Genomic DNA, 27,963 nt, shown 5'->3' on the forward strand with positions numbered 1-27,963 from the left:
GTGACTGTGTGGGCAGCAATTTCAGTGCCACGGATTTTCGTGATTGGCGCGTTCCTGAAAACAGCGGGAGAAAAGGGTGAAAGGGGGTTACCCAACCTGGTTATTCAATCTCGCGCGCGCAGGAGCGCAGAATCGTTTTCATTGAGTAAAGCGCTATGCATATTTTTGCACATATTGTTACATTCTTCGCCCGACTCGGCCCCAATGTTTGCCCCAACTCTGGACCAACGAACGCCATCACCGGTCACCCTACCAGATCAGCAACCATACATACACACACACATTACTTATCGAACATGCATAGAGTGCCTTTTGGGACCGAAACCCGCAGATTCTTTGTGGGTGGATCCAAGAAGACTCAGAATGCTCGTTCGGTACAGCAATAGAAGACCCAAGTCTTCTTCCTAAAACAAACAAAAATGCAAACATCGAATACGCATACCTGTACAGTGACACACGAACATTCAGGAAAGTTCACAAACCTCTGCTTTGTAAGTTCACACACAAATATTGTTGAAGGACGCAGTAATTCAACGACAGATCCATTTCAAGAATGCACCAAGAAATGAACAGAAAGAAACCGTTGATATATATCGTGCTTCTAACTCTCTCATCGAGACGTGAGAACCTAACATAAATTAACCAGTATAAAATTCGAAATCTCGGTTATAAATTCCGGACAAGAGTAAGGATTTTGGAAACCAATTGCTGTTTACAAGCAAACGAAATGTAATATTCACGGCAGCATTTAACGCAGCCTATATTTCTGGAATTCATAAAAATATATTTTTCGTAGCATTTAATTCTTTTAAAGAAATTTTCGTATATCGATTGCATAGCATTTCTGCAAAAGTAGTACTTCATAGTAAAGATCTGTAAAAACAGACCAGGCTCCCAGTGCATTTTAGTTGTTTGTTCAAAGCTTCGAGCCCAGTACTCTATGCTTTTGGTTTTTGTTTGTTTTGGTGACTAAAAACGTGCTTTTTACTGTATTCTTGTTGACGTGCACAAAACCTAAAAAGATGTTCTGCATCGCAAAAGAGACTGCCTTCGTGCCGTAAAAACCAGCCTGATGGCACAGCTTCGAAATAAAAAATAATTACTTCATATTACTGGATAGCCACTGCTGTCTAGACTGTGCTTATGTAATAACCCTGAAGGGCGAGCACATAAGCTTCTCGAAAAGAAACAAGGCATTTAATTCTTGTTAGGTGAAAATGGTAATGGCACGCAAGAAACCTGTTACAATGTACGGAAGGCAACGCAATTGACCGGTGTGCTGGTAAGGTCATGCGTAGATTTATGAACAATATTACTGTTGTCTTCTTCTGATATTACCTTGGATTGAATACTATTCATTGAGATGGAGGAGGACCCACGGCTATATCTGGGCCGGAAAAAGAGAAGAGGAAGTAAAGGTGGTGGTCAGTCAGTCATGATTGGGACTCGATGGATATGATCAGTGATATCTTGGGATGGGGAGTGTAGACACCGTGTCACACTACCCTTGCCAGGCCATTCTTAATTCATAGAACTAGAGCATGCAGGAACATAGGGTCTTCGTAAGGGGTCATCAGGAGATCAGTCATGGGGAAGAGCGCAGAGCAACGAATCACGAGATGATGCGAAAGCTGCTCTTTGCCAAGTGAAGTGTCTGAGGTCTGAGAAAACATTTTGCTGATAATGGGGGCAATACGAGAGGATGAGTCTAAGTGGAACCATTTGTGCATGGTGAAAATATAAAAGCAGTATTAGTGCTTATATTGTTAACAAAGACTTCTGCAGAGCAGGGCAGGATGTGGACACAAAGCAAGTAGCCCTGAGAGGACTTCTCGACAAGCGGCTTTCGGTGAGACTATCTCGCCTGATCCAGTTCGAGGCACCGATGTATGCCTAGACCAGGTGCAAGATCGGGAGCAATCAAGGGGTTAGTAGACCGACCGATTTTTGAAACTTCAATATGAGCAGCTTGATACACTTGTTTGCGGCACTTGCTCATTATGCTTGATGCATTATGAGCAGCTTGATTGCCGAGCCCCTGGGTCACATGCCCAAGAATTCCGACAACGCGGAGCTGCATTCCGTCCCGGTCCTGTGGGTTTACCATATTGCCGCGAGCCCTGCATTGAGATTGTTAATTTATGTTTTGCTTTTACCGCCCGCCCGCGCTGGTCTGTGTTATCCATGTTCCACGGGAAACAACGTGTTCCATTCTTTCTTTCTATGCCCATGTGTTATCTCTTCTGATAGGGGGAGCGTTCCGAAGTAACGTGAACAGCCTGGAATATTCTTCTTTGTTCTGGATGTATATCCACGGTTCGAGAAACACTCGCGTTTAACGATAAAAGCCTGCAGAGCAGACGCCGCGGCTTCAATTCGAAACGTCGCGCTCACCTTCGCACGTCACTTTGTTGACTGCTGCTTCGCTGCCTGTATTGTTGTTAGGAGAGCACAAGTTCGCTCCAATAAACTTGTTTTCCTTGACGACAACTGCGTTGTCTTTAGCTTCGTGACATCTGGTGAAGGTGCGGGGTAACGATGCGCTTCTTTTCCTGTCCTTGTCCTGCCACAGCCCCGGGAACCATCATCATTCTGCGGATCCCCAGGAGAGGACCCTGAGGATTGGTTAGAGAAAGTGGAGCGCGTCCGCATCTTTAACAGGTGGGATGACGAAGAACCTTTCCCCCATGTTTTCTTCTACTTGGAAGATACAGCCCGAACGTGGTTCGAGAACAATGAAAGCTCGCTAACCAACTGGGCTCTCTTTAAAAGCGAGCTCCTTAAAACATTCGCCACCATCATGCGGAAAGATTGAGTAGCACTTTTGTTGGAAACGCGCACACAGCACCCCAACGAGGGGGTCGTGAACTTCATTGAGCAGATGAAGCTACTATTTTGCTGCGCAGGCACCGAAATGACTGAAGAAAAGAAGGTCAGGTTTCTAATGCGAGGAGTGAAGCAAGAACTCTTTGCCTACCTTTTCCGCAACCCCCCTAAAACGGTGGCTGAATTCACGTCTGAGGCTGCCGCATTGGAGACGACTCTCAAAATTTGAACGAGGCAGTACGACCGCCCTGTCACAGCGCTGTTCTCGGAGACAATCGGTGCCGCAACTGTAAGCTCCGATACATTCCGCGAGACCATCTCGAGGAGCTTCGGAAGCTTTTTCCAACGACGCAGCAACCTCAAATGGCTTCCCTGACTGACGTCGTTCGAGAAGAGGTTCAACAGGCACTGGGGGCTTCTACGCCATTCTAAGCACACATGAGCCACAACAGATGACCTACTACGCAGTTCTTCATCGACCCCGCCTTGCTCCTATCCGTCGTCAAGAGGCCCCGCCATACCGCCATCCCCTGTCGCCCGCCCGACAACCGTAATCCAATACCAGACGCCGAGGAATACAGAACGTGTGGCGAAGCCCCGATAATCACCCGCTGTGCTACCACTGCGGAGAGGCCGACCACATCTACCGTCGCTGCCCTTACAAGAGGCTCGGCCTGCGAGGATTCTCCGTCGACGCACCACGCCCCCGGCCTGGCCAGCTCCCTACTGAGATCTACGAATGCCTCTCCAACACCAACCGAGGACCAGCCCGCTTCAACCGTTCGCCGTCGCCATACCCGTACCAGTCGCCGTACCACCGTAGCACCGCTGACTTCTCACGTGGAAGGTCCCCCAGCCCACGCGGGAGAAACCGAAAGCAGCAACTTGTGGAGGTGAAGTTGCACAACGGCGAAAAAACGAAAACCCGCCAACGACGCATGGCCGCACCGAACCCCTTACCGCAGCCCGACGACCCGATCTAACCCGAACGTGACTCCCGAACACGACGACGACACGACGCGACGCGTACTCAAAATCACAGAGCCTGCCGCTGAGAAGACGATAACAATGACGAAGAATAGTGCCCGACCGTCAACACGCACAAGCCGAGATACAACGCCCCGACGTACCGGAAACTCAAGGAAAGCGGCGTCCGACGTCCAGTTGTCCATCGACGCCTTTGACGTAGTCGCCCTCATCGACACGGGATCCGACTACTCGGTAAGGAGCGACTCATTCGCGTCTAAGCTGAAGAAATTTACGAGAACATGGGACGATCCGCATATACGCACAGCAGGAGGCAATCTCGTAACGCCAAGTGCAACGTGCACATCACGCGTTACCGTAGGTGGCACCGCGTACCCTGCTGAGTTCGCCATTTTGCCTAACTGCTCTCGCGACGTAATTGTCGAAATGGATTTTTTGTCGGAGAACGGCCCAATAATTGTTATGCAGACAAAGTCGATAAATTTTTCCTCCGATCACTCCACGACGCGGCAGCCGAACGCCGATCACCGTGCTGCTGTAAGAATCGCCTCCGATAACGTCATCCTGCCACCCCGCGCGAACTTGATGATCGCCGTCTACTGTGAGGATACTGCTTATGACATCGGCACTATTATAGAGAGTGAGGAAAGGTTGCTTCTCAAGGCCGTTGTCTTCGTCGCAAGAGGCATTCCGTGTTTAAGGAATGCAAATCCAACGTTTTAGTCACCAATTTCACCGAGGAGTACCATCATTTAAACATCATCATCATCAACAACAACATCACCAGCCTATATACGCCCACTGCAGGGCAAAGGCCTCTCCCATTATTCTCCAATTACCTCGGTCCTGTGCCAACTGTGACCAATTTATCCCGGCAAACTTCTTGATCTCAACCGCCCATCTAACTTTCTGCCGCCCCCTGCTACGCTTGCCTTTTCAAGGGCAAGCTGTTACCCTTAATGAACAGCGGTTATCCTGCTTGCGCATTACATGCCCTGCCCACGTCCATTTCTTCTTCATAATTTGCACCAGTATGTCTTTAACACGCGTTTGTTCCCTGACCCACTCTGCTCTCTTCCTCTCCCTTAATGTTACACCTATCATTTTCCGCTCCATTGCCCTCTGAGTCGTTCTCAATAAAGTTGAACCCTCTTAGTCAGCCTCCACCTTTCTCCCCCGTAGGTGAGTACCGGTAAGACGCAGCTGTTATACACTTTCTTCTTCAGGGACAATGGTAGGCGGCTATTCATTATCTGAGAATGCCTGCCGTATGCACTCCACCCCATTCTGCTCCTTAGAATTATCTCTGCCTCATGGTTGGGATCTGGGGTAACAACTTGGCCTAAATAGATATATTCTTTTACCACTTCCACTGCCTCGCCACCTATCTCAAACCGCTGTACTGTCCCGGGGTTATTGATCATTACTTTAGTTTTCTGAATATTAATTTTCAGGCCCACGGTTCTACTCCGTTCGTCTAGTGCGGAAAGCATGCTTTGCAATTCGTCCCCTGAAATACTTAGCAAGGCAGCGTCATCAGCAAATCTGAGGTTACTCAGGTATTCTCCATTAACCCTTACTCCCACCTGTTCCCAATCCAACCTTCTGAATACTTCTTTTAAACATGCTGTGAATAACATTGGAGAGATTGTGTCTGCTTGTCTGACGCCCTTCCTTATAGGTATTTTACTGCTCTCCTTGTGGAGGATGATGGTGGCTGTGGACCCATTGTAGATATCCTCTAGTATTTTTACATAATGCCCATCTACTGCCTGGTTCCGTAATGCCTGAATTACCGCTAGGGTTTCGACCGAGTCGAATGCTTTCTCATAATCTATGAAGGCTATACATATGGGTTCAGAACACTCAGCGCACTTCTCGATCACCTAATTGATCGTGTGAATACGGTCTATTGTTGAATAACCTTTACGGAACACTGCTTGTTCTTTTGGTTGACTGAAATCTAAGGTTGCAGAAATACTGTTAGCGATTACCTTGGTAAGTACCTTGTAGACGACTGACCGGAATCTGATCGGCCTGTAATTTTGCAGGTCCTGCATGTCACCTTTCTTATGAATTAGGATGATGTTCGCATTCTTCCAAGATTCCGGTACCATTGCGGTCATTAGGCATTGCGTATACAGGTTTGCCAGTTTTTCAAGTACAATTTCTCCGCCATCCTTCAAGAGGTCTGCTGTTATCTGATCCTCACCAGGTGCTTTGCCCCGTTTCATTTCTTTCAAAGCCTTCTTTACATCTTCGGTCGTTACTGGTGGGATGTCTATCTCCTCTGAACTACTTTCTCGTTCAGCATTATCCTGGATGTCCTGGCTACTGTACAGATCCCTATAGAACTCCTCGGCCACTGTGACTATGTTATCACTCTTTGTGATGACATCGCGTTGCTTGCTTTAAGTGCATACCTCTGATTTTTCCCTACGCCAAGACGCCTTTTTACTGCTTTCAGGCTACCTCCGTTTTTTACAAGGTATTCGATTCTCTCAATATTATACTTCCGTATGTCAGCTGTCTTACACATTTTGTTTAACGTAGAAAGCTGCGTTAGTTCTATTCTGTTAGCTGGGGTAGAGATTGTCAGGGTTTGTCGTTTCCTAATTAGATCTTTCTTCTCCTGGGAAAGTTTACATGTATCCTGTGTAGCCGTCGTGCCCCCGACTTCTACTGCACACTCCGTGATAATGCGCGTAAGGTTGTCGCGGGCTTCCTGTGTCGTAAGCTCGCTTTCCTCGGTAAGAGCTGAGTAGCGGTTCTGCAGCGCGATCCTGAATTCGTTTCTTTATGCCTTACTGTTAGCTGTTAGCTCAATAATAGGCTTCTTTCGTACTAGCTTGTTACGGTCCCTCACCAAGTTTGCTTTATTCGAGATCTTACTATACGATGGCCACTACACCTTACCCTTCAGAGCCCTTCCACATCCTACACAACACCAGGGTTATCGCCTAATATGAAGTCTATTTCGTTTTTAGGGTCCCCATTCGGGCTCCACGTCCACTTCCTGCTCTCCCGTTTACAGAAGAAGGTATTCATTATGCGTCGGTTATTTCGTTCTACAAACTCAACTAGCAGGTCCCCCTTGCTATTTCTACACCCAAGACCACAGTTCCCAACTGCCTTGTCTCCAGCATGATGATTGCCTACTTTAGCATGGAAATATCCCATAACTATGATATACTGTGTTTTTACTTCAGCCATAGCCGATTCAACATTTTCATAGAAGCGTTCCACTACCTGGTCGTCATGGCTCGATGTGGGGCATACCCCTGTACCACCTTGAGCTTGTACCTCTTATTGAGCCTAATTACAAGACCTGCTGCCCTTTCGTTAATGCTATAGTATTCTTCTATTTAGCCAGCTAAGCTTTTATTGACTAGAAATCCCACGCCCAGTTCTCTTCTGTCCTCTAGACCACGGTAACATAGAACGTGTCCATTTTTCAGCACCGTAAAGGCTTCACCTCTTCTCCTAACCTCACTGAGCCCTGTGACATCCCATTTGATGCCCTTTAATTCCTCGAACACCACCTCTAGACTCGCTTCACTAGATAAGGATCTCGTACTAAACGTTGCCAGGTTCATATTCCAATGGCGGCCTGTCCGGGTTCAGGGATTCTTAGCACCCCCTGCTGCGTCACACGTCTCACCGCCGCGGTGTTCAGTTGCTTCGCAGCAACTGGAGACTGAAGGCCGTGGGTTAATTGGCGTATTCATGGGAGGTTGTGGCCGTTACTGCACCAGGGTGACCAATCCTGTTCTGGTGAGGGAGTGCGTTACCAGCAATGGTCGCCGGGGTCAGGCCGCACCCCAAGCCCCAACTGCAATTCCAGACTTGCAAGGTTTTTTTTTTGGGGGGGGGGGGGGGAGAGGGGGGTTCTCCGTCACCGGGATTTGAACCACGGTCTTTGCACACGTGAGGCGGAAAAACAAAAGTTTCCCGGGGGACATATTGTAACAAAACACGCCGCTTATTTTTCTTCCCCCGTCGGAGATTGAGCTGGATCCCGGGAGTCTTAGCGAACGCGAATGCGCACGTGCCTGCTCAGTTGGCTTTTAAACACACGTCAGGGGATTAGCGCGCTCGAGAAGTTGCGGGATTAGAATTCCTTCGCTGAGGGGCAAGTGCCTACTAAGATAGAGAAAACTAAAAAGAAGCCCGGGGGCACATACCGTAACGTTGTTCTCTGAACACGCAGCGGCGGAGACTGCATGAGCTGGGTCCTGGGCCTCTGTGCGAACGTGAATCCGAGGGACATACCACAGCATTTTTATCTGCGCGTGTAGCGTATTTATTCGCCGCAACGGAGGCGACGATGGACCCAGGAAGGTTTGAGTACGCGAATGGCTTTTCTCCTTTTTGAGTTGGCTTTTAACTGCCCTGCGGGGATTAGCGGGGGTCTGGATGCTTCGAAGTTGGCATTTCTATGTGGCGGGGTCAGTTCCCTTGGTAAGAAAAATAAAAATAAAAAGGTTGCCCGAGGGACATACGACAGCATTGTTCTGTGCACGCGGAGCGTATTTCTTCCCCGCGACGGGGACGAAGATGGGCCCAGGAAGGTTTGAGGGCGCAAATGGCTTGCTCTGCTTTTTGAGTTGGCTTTTCACGGCTCCGCGGGGATTAGCGTGGGTCTGGATTCTTCGAAGTTGGCATTTCTAAGCGGTGGGGTCAGTTTTCTTGCTAAGGAAAAGAAAAATAAAGAAGTTGCCTTAGCGACAGACTACATGACGCGCTACGCAGAGACCACTGGTCTTCCTTGGGGGACTGCCTAATAAGTCGCAAAGTTCTTCATAAGTCAAGTTGTGCTGCGACATGGAGCCCCTGAAGTTCTAAGTGTTTCGAATCTAATGGTGTAAAGTTCTAATAGTGTGGGTTTGGAATCCCATCCGGCGAAGCGGACTGAGTGAGAAGCTTCTACGACGGTACTTCCGACCCTACCAGACTCTGCGACGTGTTGGTCACCTTACCTACGAAGTGATCCCCGATGGTGATTCCGGCACATCACGACGACGCACGCGACCCCAAATCGTCCACGCGATTCCCTTAAAACCTATCTACGCAAGATGACGGACTTTTAATTCTTGTTTGTTCGGACCTTTGCTTAGGAAGCATCGGGCCGATTCACTCTTAGAGGGGGGGGGGGTAATGCCGCGAACCATGCATTGGGTTTGTTTATTTATGTTTTGCTTTTACTGCCCTGCTGCGCTGGTCTGTGTTATCTGTGTTATCTGTGAAGCGCGTGTTCCATTTTTTCTTTCTACGCCGCATGTGTTATCTCTTCTGATAGGGAGAGCGTTCCGAACTAACGTGAACAGCCTAGAATAATCTTCTTTGTTCTGTATGTAAATCGACGGTTCAAAAAACACTCGCATTTAAAGATAAATGCCTGCAGAGCAAACGCCGCGGCTTCAATTCGGAACGTCGCGCTCGCCATCGCACGTCACTTTGTTGACTGCTGCTTCCCTGCTTTTATTGTTGTTAGGGGAGCACAAGTTCGCTCAAATAAACTTGTTTTCCTTGACGACAACTGCGTCGCCTTTGTCGTCCTGACAATAGCTTGAATGTGATGTACGGTAGGGTGGTAAGAGTAAGCCATATTCAAGTCACTTATGGCGGCGTGGAAATCAGTGAGGAGGCGGAGTCTGGGTGGTGGTCGTGCATGAGCCATATAGGTTATAAGATCCAGGGCTACTAGGGCACTGAGGGGCTCGGCGTGCAGAGTTAACGGGAGGAGGTTGGCCATAGTATTAATGCAAGTATGATCAGGTGGTTCTGAACGGTGTCATGCAAACCTACAGAATTGTGTTTTAGGCTGGCGTCTGTAAATTAGTCCACCTCCTTTTGTAGTGTATGCGCTATGCATCGACAGAGAGCGCGCCGGCTGGGCACAACGCTAGATGGAGGGATAGCTGATCGTTACGCAGAAACCAGGGTACCTCAAGCCCATTTTGAGAAACGAAGAAGAGGGAATATATCCAATTTTGTGCGTTTGAGAGTCAGATGCAGTAATAGCAGTACCCTTGATGGATGTGGTGGAGCTGATGGTGTTTTCGGGTAACTTCAAGAATGTCGGGTAGAGGAGGAAGTGCAGCAGCTTTTTCGAAAGAGGAGCACGTAGTGTGCCATTGTAGGCCTGTGATTGTCCGCAGGGACACCCGATGTAGAAATTGTAGCTGCTCCTTGTGACCTGGACGGAGGTCATATGCAGGGGTGCTATTGAGAATTGTACCTAAGGCGACTGCTTGTGTGATCGCAAGGCAAGAAGCCTGACTGCGTCACCATACCAATTAGATATTTTGGAAACAAAATGGAGCATTGGTTGCCAGTTGCTTCTGAGTCGAGTGATCCAACGTCTGCCAGTGTTTTGCCGGCCTATCGAATTGCAAAGCTGAGAGCCTGGTCACACTCCGTTTCAATCGGGGTTCCGGCTAGGTAAATAACTTGACAGAAGTGAAGTGGCGGGCTTCTTTTATAAAAACGTTTTACTTTCATTCAGCCACGTAACAACATTACTTACAACATTCTGAAGTAACTCTATAGCCTTATTCTAAGATTCTCGTGGCATAACTAGCCCTGTCTTATCTGCGTACACCTAGAATTCTCCTATCAAGTAAATGTTTTCAATATCGTTAACACCAATGCAAAATAAAAGAGGTCCACGATCTGATCACAATGTAAACAGTGTTTAACACGCATTAAAGAGTTATTTGTACTCCCAGTATTCACGTGTGATTAGGGAAACAACCGCGAAACTATTTCCTGTAACGACCATATAAACCAAAAATCTCTATTTTTTCTAGCAATGTGTTTTGGTCTGTGGTGTAAAAAGCTTCAGCTGATATAACAAAACACTCTGCAGTATTTGTTATTGATATGCACATTTGCATTGCACCACATTCCTCTAACAGATCAACAGTACCTGTTCATGAAGGAGAACATAAACGTCTCCTATAGTAGAAAATCGGGCACAGGAAGACGTCATACATCTATCAACGATTTTTTGCACTGGAACGTCTAAAGTAGGCATCATTGCAACTGGTGACAATTTACTATTGTCTACCATACTGACAGTTTCTGAATTAAATTAACCTAGTAGGCTATGCAAACCTTCCCTTTATATTAAAACAGTCTTAAAACGATTTCAGATTGAAAGCAGTTGTAATAAAACCAGGAACACAAAAGTAGTCGTGGACGAAACCCCTCGCTATGAACTCGCACAGAAATTACCGAACTGCATGGCAGAAACGGGGAGAGCGTTTAAATGTGCTCTCAGCTTTACCAGCTTCACACGTGCTGTTAGATCTCCTGAAGACCAGGGCCCCTTTGATCTAGCATCTGACCAACTAGGTGCGGAGTGAAAAAAATTCTACTGTGTTAATAAGTAGTATTTCTGAACTCTACATAAAGTGTTCTGACTATTCTATTTGACAATCCAGTGTAATAAGGAAACAGTACATTTACAAGTTCTACAGCGAATATGAGCCTCTAAATTTTGTCTCAAAGGAATTTAAAAAAAAAACTGCGTTTTCGCCAAATAAGCTTTCTGTTAACGTAAAAAAACGTTTTCCGGATAAAACCTTTCTGAATTGTTCTCGCATGGACTCACGTAAGTGCGTCATTCGAATCTCAATGGCAACTTTTACCATGCCGTGCACCGAGAACAAAAGGTTGCCCGCAGGCTTTCCCGTTTTAGGTACCCGAAATATTCTTGATTGAAATTGTGTATAGGAATAAAGTACACGTGACATAATACAATTGTTAGCAAATATATTGACAAGCGTTATATTTTTTGAAATATCTCCGGTAAATTGCGCTACTCAAAGGTAAATGGTGCTGCTAGGTCATTCATAAACACAGAGCGGTAAATCATCATTTTCGCAATACACGTGGCGAAAACCCTTGAAGTCGCTACAACGTGTTTCGAATCTATTTCAATGTCCATTTAAGGTAATTGAAGTTCGGCTCTGACCTTCCTTATTACCAAAAAAATGTACTCTTATTATGCTAGCTGCCACTGGTAATGTTTCAGCGATGGTCCTTTTTCATGTGTATAGTTGAAAGCGAATTATACTCTCTATGATTTTGCCCTCCACAGCCATTTGTGAAATAACAGCAGGGTTTGCGGTGTATTGTAAAATAAACAAAAATGAGAGAGTCAAGTTTTACTTTTTTGTTGTTTAGGAAGAACGCCCAAGAGAGACATTTCCATGCGTGACAGTCGCGGTATTTTGTTAGAACAACAAATTCCTCGAAAGCCGCCTTGTGTGTGCTGAGTTATTACAATCACGTCGAGCATACTCAGTTCTAAATTCCGAAAAGTAGGCGTTTTGAAACGCATCTTTACAAGTCCCAGTAAAAGCACTCTGTGCACACAAATTGTTCCTCGCAACTCGATAAGCTTGCGCGAAAAAAACCACATTGAAGATGATGTAAATCCAGAGTGAGATAGTGTGACTTTGTTTATCTCGCTAATAGCACAACGGGAGCCCAGCGAGCTACTGGGGAAGGCTCAAATTAAACAAAATAACGGATCGTCGGAGTGGACATCGGCTTGGTCGTAGCAGCATCAACGTGGCAATGGAAAACACCGCCCGCACGTTACTTGCAATTAAGAAACCCACACATAACACCCACTTTCTAGGAGCCCAAAGCCTAGCATTAACAATGCTCCGAGCAGGAAGAGGAACGACCACCAGACCACCACCATCTATTTACAATAGAAATATTTTAATGAACCACGTGTAATCACCGGCCCCACGTCACCGACTTCTTGGGTAATTAGCTACGCCCAGTGCATGGGTGCATTATAATTTTTTTCGTAAATATTCATAATGCCCTGTCCGTCTCAGCCAGTATATGTCTGGAAACGTGAAAGATATAACAGGATGGAAGCGTAATATACGTCACTGTTCAGTCCGGCTTTAAGGTCCTTGGGTGAAAACACGTTGTTAACAGTAATCGAAATCTAAAAATTCCAAGCGCCTCCAGTGATTTGAAGGTAGAGCAGACAAAGCGTGAATGGGCATGAGCGAACAACAAATGAGAGAAGGATGACAAAGCGTACTAGGAGTAATCAAAGTAAGTTAAGAGGAATTGACGGAAATTAGTAGGAACCCCAAAGGAGATTTCGAGATCTGAATGTAACACAAAAGGAATCAAAGTAAATTAAGGATTATGACTAAAGAAAATAAGTATTCTAACGTGAATATTCGTATTAAAAAGGGCACTGAGTAATCCCGAGGAGTCATTGTGAATCACAAGGAAATAAGTAGACAGTTTAGAGTATTTACGTGAATGCACTTTGTCAACAAGAAACAGTGATCTAAGATGTAGCAATAACCAAAAAGAGTACTCAGCAGATTCAAATGACTGCCTTTTCATTTAAGGGCAATGAGTGTTGGGATACGTGTTAAGGTAATCAAGTAACCAAGCATAGATATACATGACTGAATAATTCAGGAAGTTGTATACGCTATATATGGGGCAAATATTTCATTTAGGCCAAAATATAATACGGTGAGTTCAAAAACTGGTTTTAATGAGGGTTTCTACCTTCACGTTGTCGTAGGTAGAAGATTAGAGGCCGAGTAATATCAAGTAAGGGGCAACACCACAAGAACTTCTAGTACTGAGGCATGATTGTTTTATTGACTGACTGATTCATTGGTTGTGGGGTTGAACGCACCGAAGCTACACAGGCGTTGAGGCTCGCTGCTGTGGAGGGCTCGGGGTTAATTTTGATCACTTACATGAAATCTTTAACGTGCGCCGAAATCTCTACCACACGGGCGTTTTCACTCTTCCCCTCAATCAGAAAAGTGATCGCTGAAGCCGGGAATTGAACCCGTGTCCTTGGGCTCAGAAACTAAGAGAACACCACTACTGACTGAAATGGGTCAGTGGCAGTGGCAGTTCAGTGCATTGCTTTTAGATGCAGCAGTTTTTCGACCGTTTTAAAGAACTCACCTTTCTGAGGCGATACAGTGACCAGTGCGTCCGAGAAATATATGAAATTGAGCCATGCACCAAATGTACAGATGATGTATCAGTTCGAAATACCTCGTATTAGTTTGAAAGCGATATTAGAGGCTCGATTAGATGGTGAACGGTACTTCATGGCGGTTATCTTCGTGTTCATTTAGTATTTCGGGTTACGCTGTTATGCGTGCATTTGGAGCCACTTTTTAAACTTTCATGCGGTAGTTATGGTCATAACGTAATAAATCAAGGGAACTGGCTGATGGCTGAGCGGTCGTGCTGCTGAGCTTAAACAGGTGGGTTCCATTCCCTGCCTATGCTGCCGCTTTTCACATTGGGCCGAAAAGAGAAAAATGTCATCTTTTGAGATTTTGGCACGTGTTAGGGAACCTAATGTCGTGGGGGTGAATCCGGTGTCCTCCACTACAGCGCTCCTTATAACCCAAAGTCTCAAAAGTCGCTGCAGGAGGTTTTTCACAACAACACCCGAGGGCGACTGACCACCGTCACAAAATGTGCAAATGTGGCGAAAGACGGGGCTCAGCAAAATATATTTGGCACTGTGCAAAACCGCGCAGAATAAATACTTCTACAAATTATATTCTCATAATTACCTTGTGACTCTAAAAAGATTGTACATATTAAAGATATACATGTAAGCAATTGATAAAATGAGCGCAATATTTGTAATAACGTGGTTGTAAGTGTTGGTAACATCAAAAAGTAACAATAGAAATATTTTGGAACACAAGCCTGTTTTTTGGGGAATGTTTTTATTTAAAATTGCTTTTGAGGAAGGGTACATCATTCACGTGCAAGCAGTCTTTGAGAATAGCTGCGTCGTCGTTCTTTTTAACACGGGTCTGCCTTTGGCGTCATTCTGTCCAAAATCTTTATCTGTTTTCTGATCCATGGTACGAAAGCATACACCTTTGTGAAAACCGAAAAGGCCTCGTAATCGGAGCACGATGTTCCAGCCATAGTTATTCCCAATAGAAATGATCTTCCGTTCTCTCCTATTGCTGTCAACGGGCCACCTGAATCTCCCTACAAGGAAACCGAAATTGCGTAAGTGCTTGTTAAACATAGCAGTTCAATTGACAACAGAACAGCCATGCTTTCTTGTAATAGATTTTTTTGGTTACAAGAAAATAAACCGTAATTCGCTGAATATCTATTATTGGGATTGTAGGATTGGGGCCAACGATTTAGCTTCAGCATGCACTAGCGTCGCAGACATTTAAACGTAAGGTGTGCGGAAACTCTTATGCGAAGCTGGAGCGCATCAATATTCATATTGCACCCAGTCAGCTCAAGATGTCTATCCCGTAGGTTACCCTACGTTTAACAGGATGGAAAGTTGGGCGGGCGAGTTGGGGTTGATGCATCTCGAAAACAGCACGGAAAAGATGTTGAACAAGAAAGGGAATACACATAACGACGCGCTACTAGCAACACTAGTGTTGCTACCTACTACTGTTGCTAGTGAGTAGCGCATCGTCTTGTGTATTTCTTTTCTTGGCCAGCGTGCTTTCCGCATCTGTGGTAAAGACCCTACGTTACTTACTGAACAATGGCAGCATTGACACTCTGACCTCAAGAAGGTTTCTCTGGGAATCGAATGCATTTGAAACTTACGCGTCAAGACCATTTCTCTGAAGTGTTTTCAGGCATTCGCTTGTGCACTTTAACGATTGTAGGAGAAAATTCCTCTTCCTACCTCAGGCGTCCTGAAGGACAAATCCCCAAAAAAGGCTACTCCTTCGTACTCTCTGCACAGCGTTTTATTCGGTGGACGTGTACCTGTTTGCTTCGATGGAAACGCCGTGCAAAGACGACTGTCGTCTACCTGCTATGCCACGTAACTTCGTCTCTACTCTCTGTCCCCCTCCTCACGCTCTCTACTACCTGTCGCCCTATAGGTACAAATTCAATGGAGTCTTGTTGAACGCAATTCTGTTTTCAAGCCTTCGCAGTTGTCGCGCACGATCTGTGGACACAGTGCACACATTTAAGAGCGATAGTTTTTAAGCGGGGGTGGGATAGGCGAACACGCGCAAATAAATCTGGATGACTAATGACGCGACGTAGATTGCCCTGCACAAAAGTTAAAAATGCATGAAGATGGAGAACAGGGTCGCTTGCAGACTACTGGCTGTGTTTTTCTTCAAAACACATGACCTAATATTCTGCCGAACAAAAGTCAAAAAGAAGTCTTGACGTGAGTTTTGCATCAATGCGAAAACAAATCGCACTTGCAGCGGTTTAGCTAAACTGTGCTTATAAATGGGGTACAAACGGCTACGCTACGTGTAGCCGTTTGTACGAACGAGCCCAACATTGTGTTCCTAGAAAAAATGTGTAGCTCTTTGAGAATGTGTATGTGTGTTTCTGCATGTGTGCGTGGGTGTGTTTGTATGTGTTCAGCGCAGGGAAAAAGAAGATATTTTTAGCCAACCACAGCAAGCTTTTTTTTTAAGTGCGAATGCACTTTATAAGCGACCCTGAATTCCCTTGACCGCCGTCCGTCCACATAGCAATAGCTGCGGGTGCGCGCGCTCCTCGTCTTCCTTGGCAACGGGGGAGATGGGCGCGCGCTGCCTGGCCGCTGACATGGCACATACCCACGTGGGGGATTGGCCAGGAATCTCCTCGTCTTCCTTGGCAACGGGGGGAGATGAACGCGCGCTGCCTGGCCGCTGACATGGCACATACCCACGTGGGGAATTGGCCAGGAATCAGGCGTGAGAAGGGCTAATGCACCCGCTTAAAGGAGTACTGACACGAAATTTCAAAGCTGAGATCCGCTCTTGCAATCAAGTACAACGACAACAAAAATAGGTGTCTGTGAATAAATGCATCTTTCTTTCTTTGTAGTTGTGTGTTTGTGTGTCATCTCTCTTTCGCACCCATTACAGAACCGCGCAAATTCAACGCGTGCATTCGCACTTTAACATTCCTCCCCTCGGGGAAATGCGGGGAATTTTTAAGTCCTTGCTACCTGCATAGCTCTGCCTTTTTAGAACACAGCGGTTACAGGGAAATTCTATGAGAGATTCGTGTGGCGGAATGCTGTAGACTCAGACCGCTCTCCTTGCGCCCACCAAACTATTCAAAATTGCCAGACGTATTATTTTTACATTCTATAAATAACTCCCGTCCAGCGAGGGCTATATACATACCATCAGCAATGTGTTTCTGTGCGTAAAATGTTTTTACTGTGAAGCAGTGTACGTGTAGCCCAGTTTTCATTCCGGTGTAGTCGCTTTACTATGCGGCGCTTTGGCATTCCTTTCCTCCACCGATGACCCTTTTTCAGAACCGTTACATACCGTTGTTGCTCACGTTTCGACACGCGCACAATTAGCGGTTGCCGGTTCATGCGTGCAAGTGTAGTGGATGGAGGGAGGATTGTTGGGGGCGTGCATGGAAATCTCTTTCATGCCCTTACAGATGACATGTCCATTGTGCAGGCTCGAGGTTTACACGTGGACGTCAAACAGGCGAATGCAGCCTTTCTGGCGTCTTCCCTGGTTGTTAGGATTGAATTGTGTGTTACACAGTAAGATGCCGACGACACGGGAGGGAAACAGACAGCTCCATGTTTCTTCCCTAGAATAAAGACATTGTATGTTTACGTTTCATCCGGATAAATGGCTACCAAGTATGCTCAGTGGCGAAGTGCAGACAAGTATATTTTTGTTCGTCCACTCTGTCGACTCTGTCCAGCTTCGCAGGACATCCAGCTTCACAGAATGTAAGAGCGGTAATCTCTTGTGCAAATGTTTTAATAAACGGCTATCTAGGCATGGTTGATTTCTAGAATAAACCAGGCTACGAGGTGGTGGCTGGTAAAACTGCACTTGTCACTAAACGTCTTCCATGAATAACAAGAGAGTGCTTTCTTGTTTTCTTGGGGCCAGACAATATTACAGTAGAGCTGGCGCGGCGGATTGGAGTGGTCGCATACGGACACGTAAGTAGAAAAGCTTGTCTTCAGCTGATGACCCAATTCATGGCTTTTTCCACTGCCAAATTCTATAACCAGTCGTTACCGAACAGCTTACAGCTCTAAATCTTGAATGTGCCGGATTAGCACATTCGATAAGACAACAATTTGTCTTGCTGTTTCATGAGGAACATAGCTAAGGTCTTGCAACGCGCCACAGGCTGATGTCGCGCAACCCAGCACGATATCAATTGGTAAAGCTTTCAGCAATACATACGCCAGCATGGTAGAATATGTCGCCCAACTGATTTTGAGTGCTCTGCGTACCCGCAAATTGAAGTGTGTGCAGTTTAGAAGCTCGTACAAAATATTCATGTCGTCTTGTTCTTGGTTCGATCGTAGACGATGCTTGTCTTGTTGTCATGTTCTCTTGTGCTTAGACGATGAGGGGAGTGACAGGAAAGCGTCATCGAAAAATGACGACGCAGCGTTATAATCCGCACACGTCGCACGTCGTCCAGCAACTGCCTCGGTTGCCTTTCGTTCCGGAACGAACGTAGCCTTTGAAAGTTCTCCTTGTTCCTAAAAATCTAGGCCAAATGTTTAGCTAACCTTCGTATGACTGCAACTTGAATGTCGGAAGCTTAAACAACTCTCGCACGAGAGATCGTAATATTGTTGTCCCACCCGTAAATGTGACAGGTTCTTTGAGGAAGGTGAATCTTCGCTTTATTGAAGCATTAATTCTGTTTCCTGTGGTTACGCCAGCATTTTTGAGCGGCGGCTCCCACACTTTAAATCAGCCTTCAAATGCCCCATTAACTCTTCTTCCTAGGTTTCCTTTCAATCAAAACGTCATCATTTTCAACTTGTCTGTGTTGTTCTGCACCCTTTCGAGGAACGACGCATGTACACCGATATCTCTGTATTCAAGGCTCGAATTGCAGAGTTGAGAGGCCCGTTTCCTGCTGCCACAATGCAATGGCCTTTTTCTCCAGCTGGTTCACCCGCGCTGGTGGACGCGACTCCAACCGTTCCTAAATCTGGTGGACGTTCAAGCCACTCCAGCTGCCGCTTTCGCTTATAGCCATTACATAGTTGCCTTCCTTGGCAGCAGTTGCATAATAATATAGAAGGCAACGGAACGCAGGAAAGGCAATTGTATTTACAAATATTTGATGGCACAAAAAATATTTACCGTGGCGACAAAGGATATTTTGTTTTTCTGTTCTTCGACTGTGACCTTTCCCTGTCGTCCAACCTAGGTGTTTGCTTTATTAAATCATTACAGTTCTTGGCAGCCACAGGAACACATGAATTAAGAGAAAAAATATTCTCGCCTAAATTTCAGAAATTGAACCGTTTTTTTTTTCGTTTGGGAAAGCGCTTACCATAACCGTCTGAAATCGTTTATATATTCAGTATTTAAGCAAATCGGCATGAGTTTTAACTCTCGGAAAATGTTTGCCCAGTGCACATCGATTTAATTGCGCATTCGATAGCCGTAGCTGTAAAAACAGACAACATTTATCGACGTGATTTTTAAGGTAGGTATTTGGGCTTAGCCGCCTTGCTGCCGGAGGCACCAAGCCCGCGGTCTACGAAGGGCTCTAGTTATGCGATGGTGCTATTAACTCGTTTATATGTGCTAACGAAGTGCGAAAACCCTGCATTCCAGTGTTGACTACACTTGATTTTGTTCCGCAAACTTCTACTTAGCAAACATTTTTCTCATGGTGTCCGATCGCTCCAAAAATTGGTTGTAATAATTCTCAATTCAGATAAACATCAGCTGATGGCGTCGACTATACAGGTTGAACTAAATGGCAGAGGGCCAATCAATGGTCTGCGCAACTGTCTTCGGCAACAAATGACGTTTTACAGATCAAACTGACTCCAAAAAAATTTCGTGTACTTACAAAGCAGGTATTGGCGCCGAACATTTGGCCGCAAATTATGAGGGATTCGTTTACGAAAATTTCTCGGAACTTCATGATTTGTTTACACTCCGGATATTGCATTCCTCTTATCAGTGCACTGCGAAGGACTACCGGATGTGGACCTGTTGTAACCCAGAACAGAAACAACATAAATCCATTTTCATCTCAAACGGGTAGGGTAGAATTCAGCACAAGCTGCTTTTGATTGGCCACTCTACGACCCTCCTAGAATTGTGTCCTAACAAGCGTTAATTCCGAGAATTCGTTATTGACTCTTGCCGGCTTGTTCCTTCCACGACCGCTTCTAAGCAAGTGTGGCTCTCAAATTCTGATTGATTTATTGAATAATTGATTGATTGATTGATTGACTGACTGGTTTATTGATTGATTGATTGATTGATTGATTGATTGATTGATTGATTGATTGATTGATTGATTGATTGATTGATTGATTGATTGATTGATTGATTGATTGATTGATTGATTGATTGATTGATTGATTGATTGATTGATTGATTGATTGACAGGAGTCTCAGTGACTCACTGGCCGGCTGACTGACTGGCTGACCGACTGACTGACTGACTGACTGACTGACGGACTGGACGGATGTTTCACCAAAGCTATACGTAGTCAACGAGGCGCGCCGTAGTGAAAGGCTCCAGATTATTTTGGCCACCTGGGAATGTTTACACGCGCTGAAATCACAACATACAGGCGTTTATACTTGTCATCATCAAAAAAGCAGCCACCTTGGCAGGAATTGCACTCGCGTTTCAGGGCTAAACAGTAAAACGCCTCATGCACGGAGCCACCACGGCGGGTTATAAGGCTCTGTAAAACGATAAGATCATTTATCACTTCACGATCATTTCACCAGCGGTCCCTTCTACCTTTCTGATCACTGTAGTACTTGCGTCTCTCCATGAGTCCCTATGGCTCCCTGCCTATAACAGGGCGCCAAAGACCGGTCACTGCTTTGATTAGCGAAAGTCATCGCCACAGCTAAAACGTTCCCTTAAATGCATTTGATATTGCCCTTAGAGGTATTACCAGGGTAGTGGCGTGCTCCGGCGTCGGTGGGAATCTCTACCGCAGTAGTACAGTTAAAGAGATTTGTCTGTTTTGCAGCTTGTCCGAGGGCGTTTCTAACACACATGTTGAAATATATTGCCTACGAAGGCGTATGTAGTCACCTAAAGGCCAAGCGAAACTCAACACCACCAAGGTTAGTGTTTCAATGTTCCCGGTTCTACCAAAGGTAGATGGGAACCCAACAAAGGCTGGCACACGCATAGAAGTGTTATACCGCCAACGCCAATACACTGCCAATAAGTCATTTGTTGAATTTTGCAACGTGTTCTAATGTAGTGAATATTTATTCACTACGTTAGAACACCAGAGGCTCTGACACTGTTTTCATTGAAGATATTTCCGCTATTGTAGTGCTTTCGTGGTGACCACTACCCTTGCTATTCTCTTCTCCTGCGCCTCGCTTTGTGCACCGCTACTTCATTTAGGCGAAGCACGAGAATGCCAAGAAAATACCTACGCCACGAAGTTTACAGAAACTTATACCTACGAGCCGTTTCCACAGCTAATTGTGTTTCTACACATAGCTATTTGCAAAATCCATGGTAGAACTCTCCGGGGAATTTTTTCTGTAGCCACAGTACAATAAAAACTAAGAGTATACATTCAACTCGTTTGCATGAAAAATTTTCGTCCCCATCATCTGCACTTTGTTCTGAGTATTCCTTTCACCGTGCTCAAACCGATGCCCGCTACATCTTTAAAGAAAAAGTTTCTATTTCTTACATATATTTTTTTAAAAGGTGGGGTCGAAGTGCTCGCTTAGTTTACTGGTGCCTCACAGTAGACGACCCAATGCTTAACGTGTTTTTTCACAGGGCTAATTGGCGATTAAAGCTCCTTGCCTTACAATGCACTAGGAGAGTCACCAATTTATAAAATGATCGAGGTTCTGCAGCGGTCTTTGCATTCCAATATAGAAGATGAGCCATCCTGACTAAAATAAAAAAAATTTGAGGAATGGACAGAATTTCTATCCCACAACAATTTAACATTCCGGTGTTGCCAGCTTCGATTGATATACATTGCTATTTTCAAGGCGCGAACTTTAGGCTCTTCATCGTAAGCTTACTTCCCTTATAAGGGACTTCAAATTGTCGATCGCATTCTGTTCTCAGAACGTGCGTTACTAGAATTGTTTACTACATGTGCCTGCTTTACTTAAAGTGCAATTTTAAATATACCTCTTGCCTAAGCTTTGGACACGCTCAAGGTGCTTTCTGAGTAACAGTACTTATTTTAACCATTGTAGATTACCTGCGATAACTATCACGAGCATGAGTAGCATTGACTCTTTGTTATTCATGTCGCAAATAGCCAAATTCAATATAATACGTACCTCCTGTCCTATTGCATTTATCTTCATTCAGCCCAAACCACATTTCCATTTTGTTTATTTATTGATATATTTTAACTGATTCTTTTCAGATACCCACACGGCCCGTTGGGCATAATATAGGATGGGTGTACAATGTCCGTAATTAAGGATAATAAAAGCGGCTAAACGTTCTCGCTGAAGGCGAGATAAAAAGAGCGCAGATATACGAAATATTTGTAGTTTAGAAACCTTGTGAACATACTTCTCTAGGCATTTGTTCGAAAAAAGAATGACATGAAATATATAGCATATGGGTGCACAGAGAAACCTCCTTCATTAGGAGAACCTAAGAAAACACCCAAAAAACAACAAAAACACGGGCCCAGATTAGACGACAGGCCGTTCTAAGGCCGTGATATTTTACAAATAAATGAATTGGCGTACGACACCGTACTGCACTGAGGAACGCTACCTCTTTAAAATTTAGATACGAGAGATGTACTGCAACTTGGTGGTAATAATATTGCAAAGCAAATGCCTGACATATTCTCGCCCGATTAAAGGCGGGGCCGCGACCGCCAGCTGTTATTGTAGTTACGCTAGATGACCGGTCGATCCCCGCAAGAAAACAAAACGCCCGCATTCTTTCTACAGCTTCAGGGCCGCCGTTCAGGGAGTTGTGAGAAGGGTGTCAGGCTCAATCAGCGTAATATGGCGTACTATGATGAGTAGATTGTAAAAAAACAAGTTTAGTGCAAATAGAGCTACGGACGCACTACCCACGGTTTAGTGTTTATTCTGTTGGTGCTGCTTAATCACCATCCATTTTCTCTACTCATACACTTTCGGCTGCTGAACGCTTGCAGGGGGAGCGCAATAAAATAATGCTTATTAATATCACGATTGAAGTATCTTTGTGTGAAGGCTGGGGTGCAAATCATTGACGATATATGTTTTGGTGGATCATCTCTGCAAACATAGGGCTTTGTGAGGTTAGTAAAACTTGTTTCTGGGCTAGTTGGTTCATGATCATAAAAACTGGGATTAGCGCTTTAAAGAACAGGACACACGTCCTGTCCATTTTTCTCTTACGTGTGTCCTGTTCTTTAAAGCGCTAATCCCAGTTTTTATGGCTTTGTGAGGGCAGCGTTAAAGAGGCCAATGACCAGATGTAGTTCACTTTGTCCACTTCACAATAAGGTAGTGTTTGTTGCGTCCAACTTGCCGTGTTCCCACGCTCCCCATCCGGCTATGCGCAATGGAATCCCGAGAACGTTGGTCGGCCGCACTGGAAGGCAAACCGGTATTACGTACTTGTCGAAGTCCACAGGAGTGTTAAGCTGTAATAAAGAAGTAGAATCCTTGTAATTATAAAAAGAAAATTCAGGGTAAAACATTTAGGAAGTTCGCTGCATCACATTCGTTAGTTTTTACTCATAAAAACGTAACTCCTGCATCGTAAGTGCTACGATTCTTCCACGGCCTACGAGAAGATGGTGGCCGGCGTTGTCGCAGAACGTGTTCGCAAAACCACACATTATAAAAGATGCAACTAAATTCATCATTAATACTCCGCATTCCACGGTATCTTGTTGTTTCACTTGAAATCTGTTTTTCTGCTATAAATATATCAAGCGTGCGGCAAAACACGTCACTAAATGGTAAAAGCAATATTTCTTTAGCGATTTTGTGTATGATTTTCCTCGATGATTCATCGCTGTAGATAACAATTCCCGTCTCTTTTGGAATGACACTTTAGTACTCGCATACATCTAACCAGCGGAGTTCAAGCCCATACGTTTAGGGAACTGAACATCTATTATGACGGAGTAAATATTTAGGCGTGGACACGTGGGTTATTCCTATCCTATGATGTATGCGGCAAACCTGTCCATGCACGTTACAAGCTACAGCTCTTTCACGTCGGATTTTCTTCCTTCCTTCATCCCTGTATTTACCAAACTCTGTCGCCTTCAAAACCGCGTTGTTGGGCTCGCCTATTTCTTAGTGTTAAACTTCAAGCACCCACGGTTAAGGGGACGGGGGGCGTATTAGGAGAGACGATATATTTAGACGTGTACACGTGCGTCTTTCCCTTCATTTTATGCTGGTGGAGAAGTCGTGTGTTTGTTACAAGCCCTAGCTCTTTCACGCCTCCTTTTTTTTCTTTGCTTCGTCGCCATAAAGAATTTCTCTCACTTTTAAAATCCAAAGGTTCGATTCGAAGAAGCCTGAGTGACCACTGCAGTCTAATATTGTCCAGTTCATTTCCTGGTTCGCCTCTCCAAATCACCTAATGCATCGTCTTTCAAAAACGATCTTGCCGTTCATATCTATAATTACTTCAATGAAAGACAATCGCCTTACGTTAGAACTAAGTGATTCTCTGTGTAGACGGATACCATTACTTCAACTAGCTGCGTATACATCTCATTGCTCGAGCGCAACAAAGCGTGAGTGATCATTGTTTCCCTTTGCGTCACCGTAGTCGTTTGCTTTTTTGCGTTTCCAGTTATGTGGGAACAGCTCCAAATGCGTTTGTTTTACATTTATCGTGGTTCCCTTGTAGGGATTCTCCCCTCTCAGACGTCGCGTCGCTGCATTCGAATTACCGCGCGCCACCTCTCCTGCCATCTGTGAACGCACTGCGGAAAGACTGTGTGATGGAGGGTTGCGTGGCACGTTTTGGGCACGCTAAATAAGGCCAGCGGTGCTTGTTACCAGCGAGGAGTCGCCGGCCGGGAGTGCCGCCAGCCAGAAGAGACACGCCACCGCCGCCAGCCACCTTCAAGGAGCTCGCACGGCAGCAAGCGTTCAGCCGTCCGTCCCATCGTGCCGTAAGCCTCCGGACATTGAAGTGCTTTGGTGATGTGCGTTGTTGATTGTATCTTCTGTGCCATTTATATTTCCTTTCCACTGCTTCTGTAAAGCCCCTTGTTCCTTTCGCAATGTTCTGTGCTGTAATGTTTTGACGAGGCTGTTGCCTGAACCCCCCTCGGTAGGCAGAAATACCTACAGTGGCGCCCAACGTGTATTTAGGCTGGCACAGTCCTTTGTCAGCAAGGCAATTACGCACAGGAGCAAGTTGCGAGTAACCCTTCCGGGCATTTGTTTTGGAAGTGGCAGCTGTTTTTTTGAAACTGAGCGCTTAAGCCTAGCGAAAGGTATTTTGTTGCTGTTCCGGACTGCGCTAGACGCTCTGAAAACCGGGTAGAATGTAGTTGCTCTTTCGCCCGGGTTCATTTCTTTTCAACGAGCCTGCGCACTGCATAGTTTTCTTTGCCGCGGCACCGAATGTCCAGTTTTCCGGCGCGCCACAACTGATAAGCATTACCCGCAGTGGGCGTTGTGCTAGAGCGTGCTCTGTTCATACGGTGGCATCTTTTATCCATAGCGCACACGCATTACGGCTCAGCTTCAGAAATGCCAGTACTAGAATTCTTTGCACACTTGCAGAAAAGGCAATCCTCACCTTGCGCACTCCTAAATAGACAGTTCCTTTTGTTTTCGGCATAACTCTCTAACTTCAACCGCTTTTCACTCCGGGGTAACATGTTTCATCTTCCCCTATCCGAGCGGGAAGCCCTGGCTGCTGGCTTCCGCGAGCTCGGAATCCTATTGCGAAGTTTGCAGGCACAGCTTTGCAGCAAAGCGCAGATGCCGTCCGGCCCAAACACAGACGAGGGCGGGACGAGCCTTGCAGCTCCCGATGGTGATCATCAACGGGTTGAGGCCGCTTGTCGGCCTGCAGCGGATGAGACCGCGGATGATGCTCAGCGGCGGCCGGAGCAAGCGCTCCCATGCGACAGCCCCACGGGTTTTTCCGGTCAGCCCAAACCCGAGCCGCATTATGCCGCCTCATTAACGCGCTGCCCGGGGCACTCTGACGACTCAACTCATGGTCCTCGTGATGAAGGCCACCCGGTCTCTGCCAACGCGAGCTACGGGGCCGGAGGCCACCCGGTCTCGGACAACATGGGCTACGGAGCGGAAAGCCACCCGGCCCCAGGCAATCGCGGACGAAATATTGGTGAGTCCACCACTGGTATGACCCTTGAAAGTTGGCCACTTGCGAATAATGCTGCTGCATTACGTAACGTCCGGGCCGAGCACGGCACAGATGATGACTTCTCACGCAGCCTGAAAGCTATTTTCCAGGTGCGGGCCAACCTGGCTGCGGATGAGGCCTGCCAGCTGGCCGAGGTGCTCGTCGGCCGCACGGATGAATTCCAAGTACCGCAGCTGACAAAGCCTGGTTCAGAAAGTATGACGGGCCTGAACCAGAGCGGTATGAAATTGCCGTTACCGGTCTCACTCAATCGCATTTCTCCGGACTGTCTGTTTCCGGCCACAGAGTTCCGCCCGAACGACGAGTTGCGTGAAAGTGCCCACGTTACCCTTGCTTTTAGAGTGAAATCGATGTCGCTCGCAAGGGAACATGGTTTTCGCAGATCCTGCCGCAACCCATGTGCTGAGACTCCTGAGCAGTCCCACAGCACCCTGGAGGGCCCCACCCTCTCGAGCAGCGCGAGCAAGGCAGCTCCGAGGCCAGGTTTCGGCGCTACTGGGCCTGGGCCACCGGCAACCGCGACGTATCCGAGCGCTACGAGCAACGTCGCGTCGGCGCAATCCGACGCCCCACTCCGTCGTCGGGCGTGCCTCCCGGACAGCCACCACTTCGTCGTCTCCCGTCACCAGCCAAGGCGCCGAATCCTGCGAGTGTAACGCCGTCACCTTCGCCCACTTCAGAACGAAGGCCTGAACTGCGCTCACGAGATCGACGTGCGGGACCTCGGGACTGAATTAGTGGGCCAGACAGACGTTTAGTGTGCGGGTGTGTGCGCTTGGCAACGTGCCAAGAACTTTTTTTCTTTTTTTTTCTTCTCAGAGGGGGGGAAAGTGTAGGGATTCTCCCCTCTCAGCCGTCGCGTCGGTACATTCGAATTACCGCGCGCCACCTCTCCTGCCATCTGTGAACGCACTGCGGAAAGACGGTGCGATGGAGGGGGGCGTGGCATGTTATGTGCACGCTAGATAAGCGCAGCGGTGCTTGTTAGCGGGGAGAGTCTCCAGCGGGCAGGCGCCGGCCGGTAGTGCCGCGAGCCTGAAGAGACAAGCGACCGCCGCCAGCCACTTTCCATGGAGCCCGCACGTCAGCAAGCGGTCAGCCGTCCGTCCCGTCGTGCGTAAGCCTCCGGACCTTGAAGTGCTTTGGTGATGTGCGTTGTTGATTGTATCTTCTGTGCCATTTATATTTCCTTTCCACTGCTGCAGTAACGCCCCTTGTTCCTTTCGCAATGTTCTGTGCTGTAATGTTTTGACGAGGCTGTTGCCTGAACCCCCCTCGGTAGGCAGAAATACCTACACCATTTACCGATGGACCGATTCGCACTCGAAGACAGTTTAAAAGTTTAAACAGTATAGAAGATCTCGACAGCGCTCGTGCACAGAAAACGACAGCAGCGCTTTGTGATTACCTTATCGAAGGATTACACGCGCCCTTCTTTTGTTAGTGGACACCAGCACCCGCTGCTCTTTATTTGCGCACTCTGGCAGCATGCCTCCGCTCTAACACCATGTAAGACCCCACAAGCGATACGGGCAAAACGCTGGCAATTTTTCTTACCGGAAAGCAAAACCGTCCAGGTCACGTAGCCCAGGTACAAGAAGACGCAAAGAACAATACGGACTTTAAATGGTGAACAAAACAGACACAGCAAAACAACCTACTCGACGTTTCTTGTTTTTGCTTACTGTCAGTATATACTGGGTATAGAGTGCAACCCGGTACGAAAGTAACCATCATTTCGGATACCTGCGAGGCTAAACCCTATAGGTGCAACCACGCTAGGAAAGCTCTTTG

The 27,963-nt window shown here is 46.4% G+C and overlaps 1 protein-coding gene across 1 annotated transcript; it reads left to right on the forward strand.

Moving 5' to 3' along the window:
* The first annotated feature begins 24,873 nt into the window (after positions 1-24,873).
* On the forward strand, positions 24,874-27,680 carry LOC144141365 (uncharacterized). Its single transcript, XM_077672955.1, has 2 exons — positions 24,874-26,130; positions 26,552-27,680. Exons 1-2 carry the CDS (start codon positions 25,653-25,655, stop codon positions 26,860-26,862), a joined length of 789 nt encoding a protein of 262 aa, XP_077529081.1. The 5' UTR covers positions 24,874-25,652; the 3' UTR covers positions 26,863-27,680.
* Positions 27,681-27,963: the final 283 nt, after the last annotated feature.

The sequence above is a fragment of the Haemaphysalis longicornis genome, unplaced genomic scaffold (assembly GCF_048455015.1).
Source record: "Haemaphysalis longicornis isolate Haplotype H1 unplaced genomic scaffold, Haemaphysalis longicornis Haplotype H1 scaffold_6, whole genome shotgun sequence".
Classification (NCBI taxonomy): Eukaryota; Metazoa; Arthropoda; class Arachnida; order Ixodida; family Ixodidae; genus Haemaphysalis; species Haemaphysalis longicornis.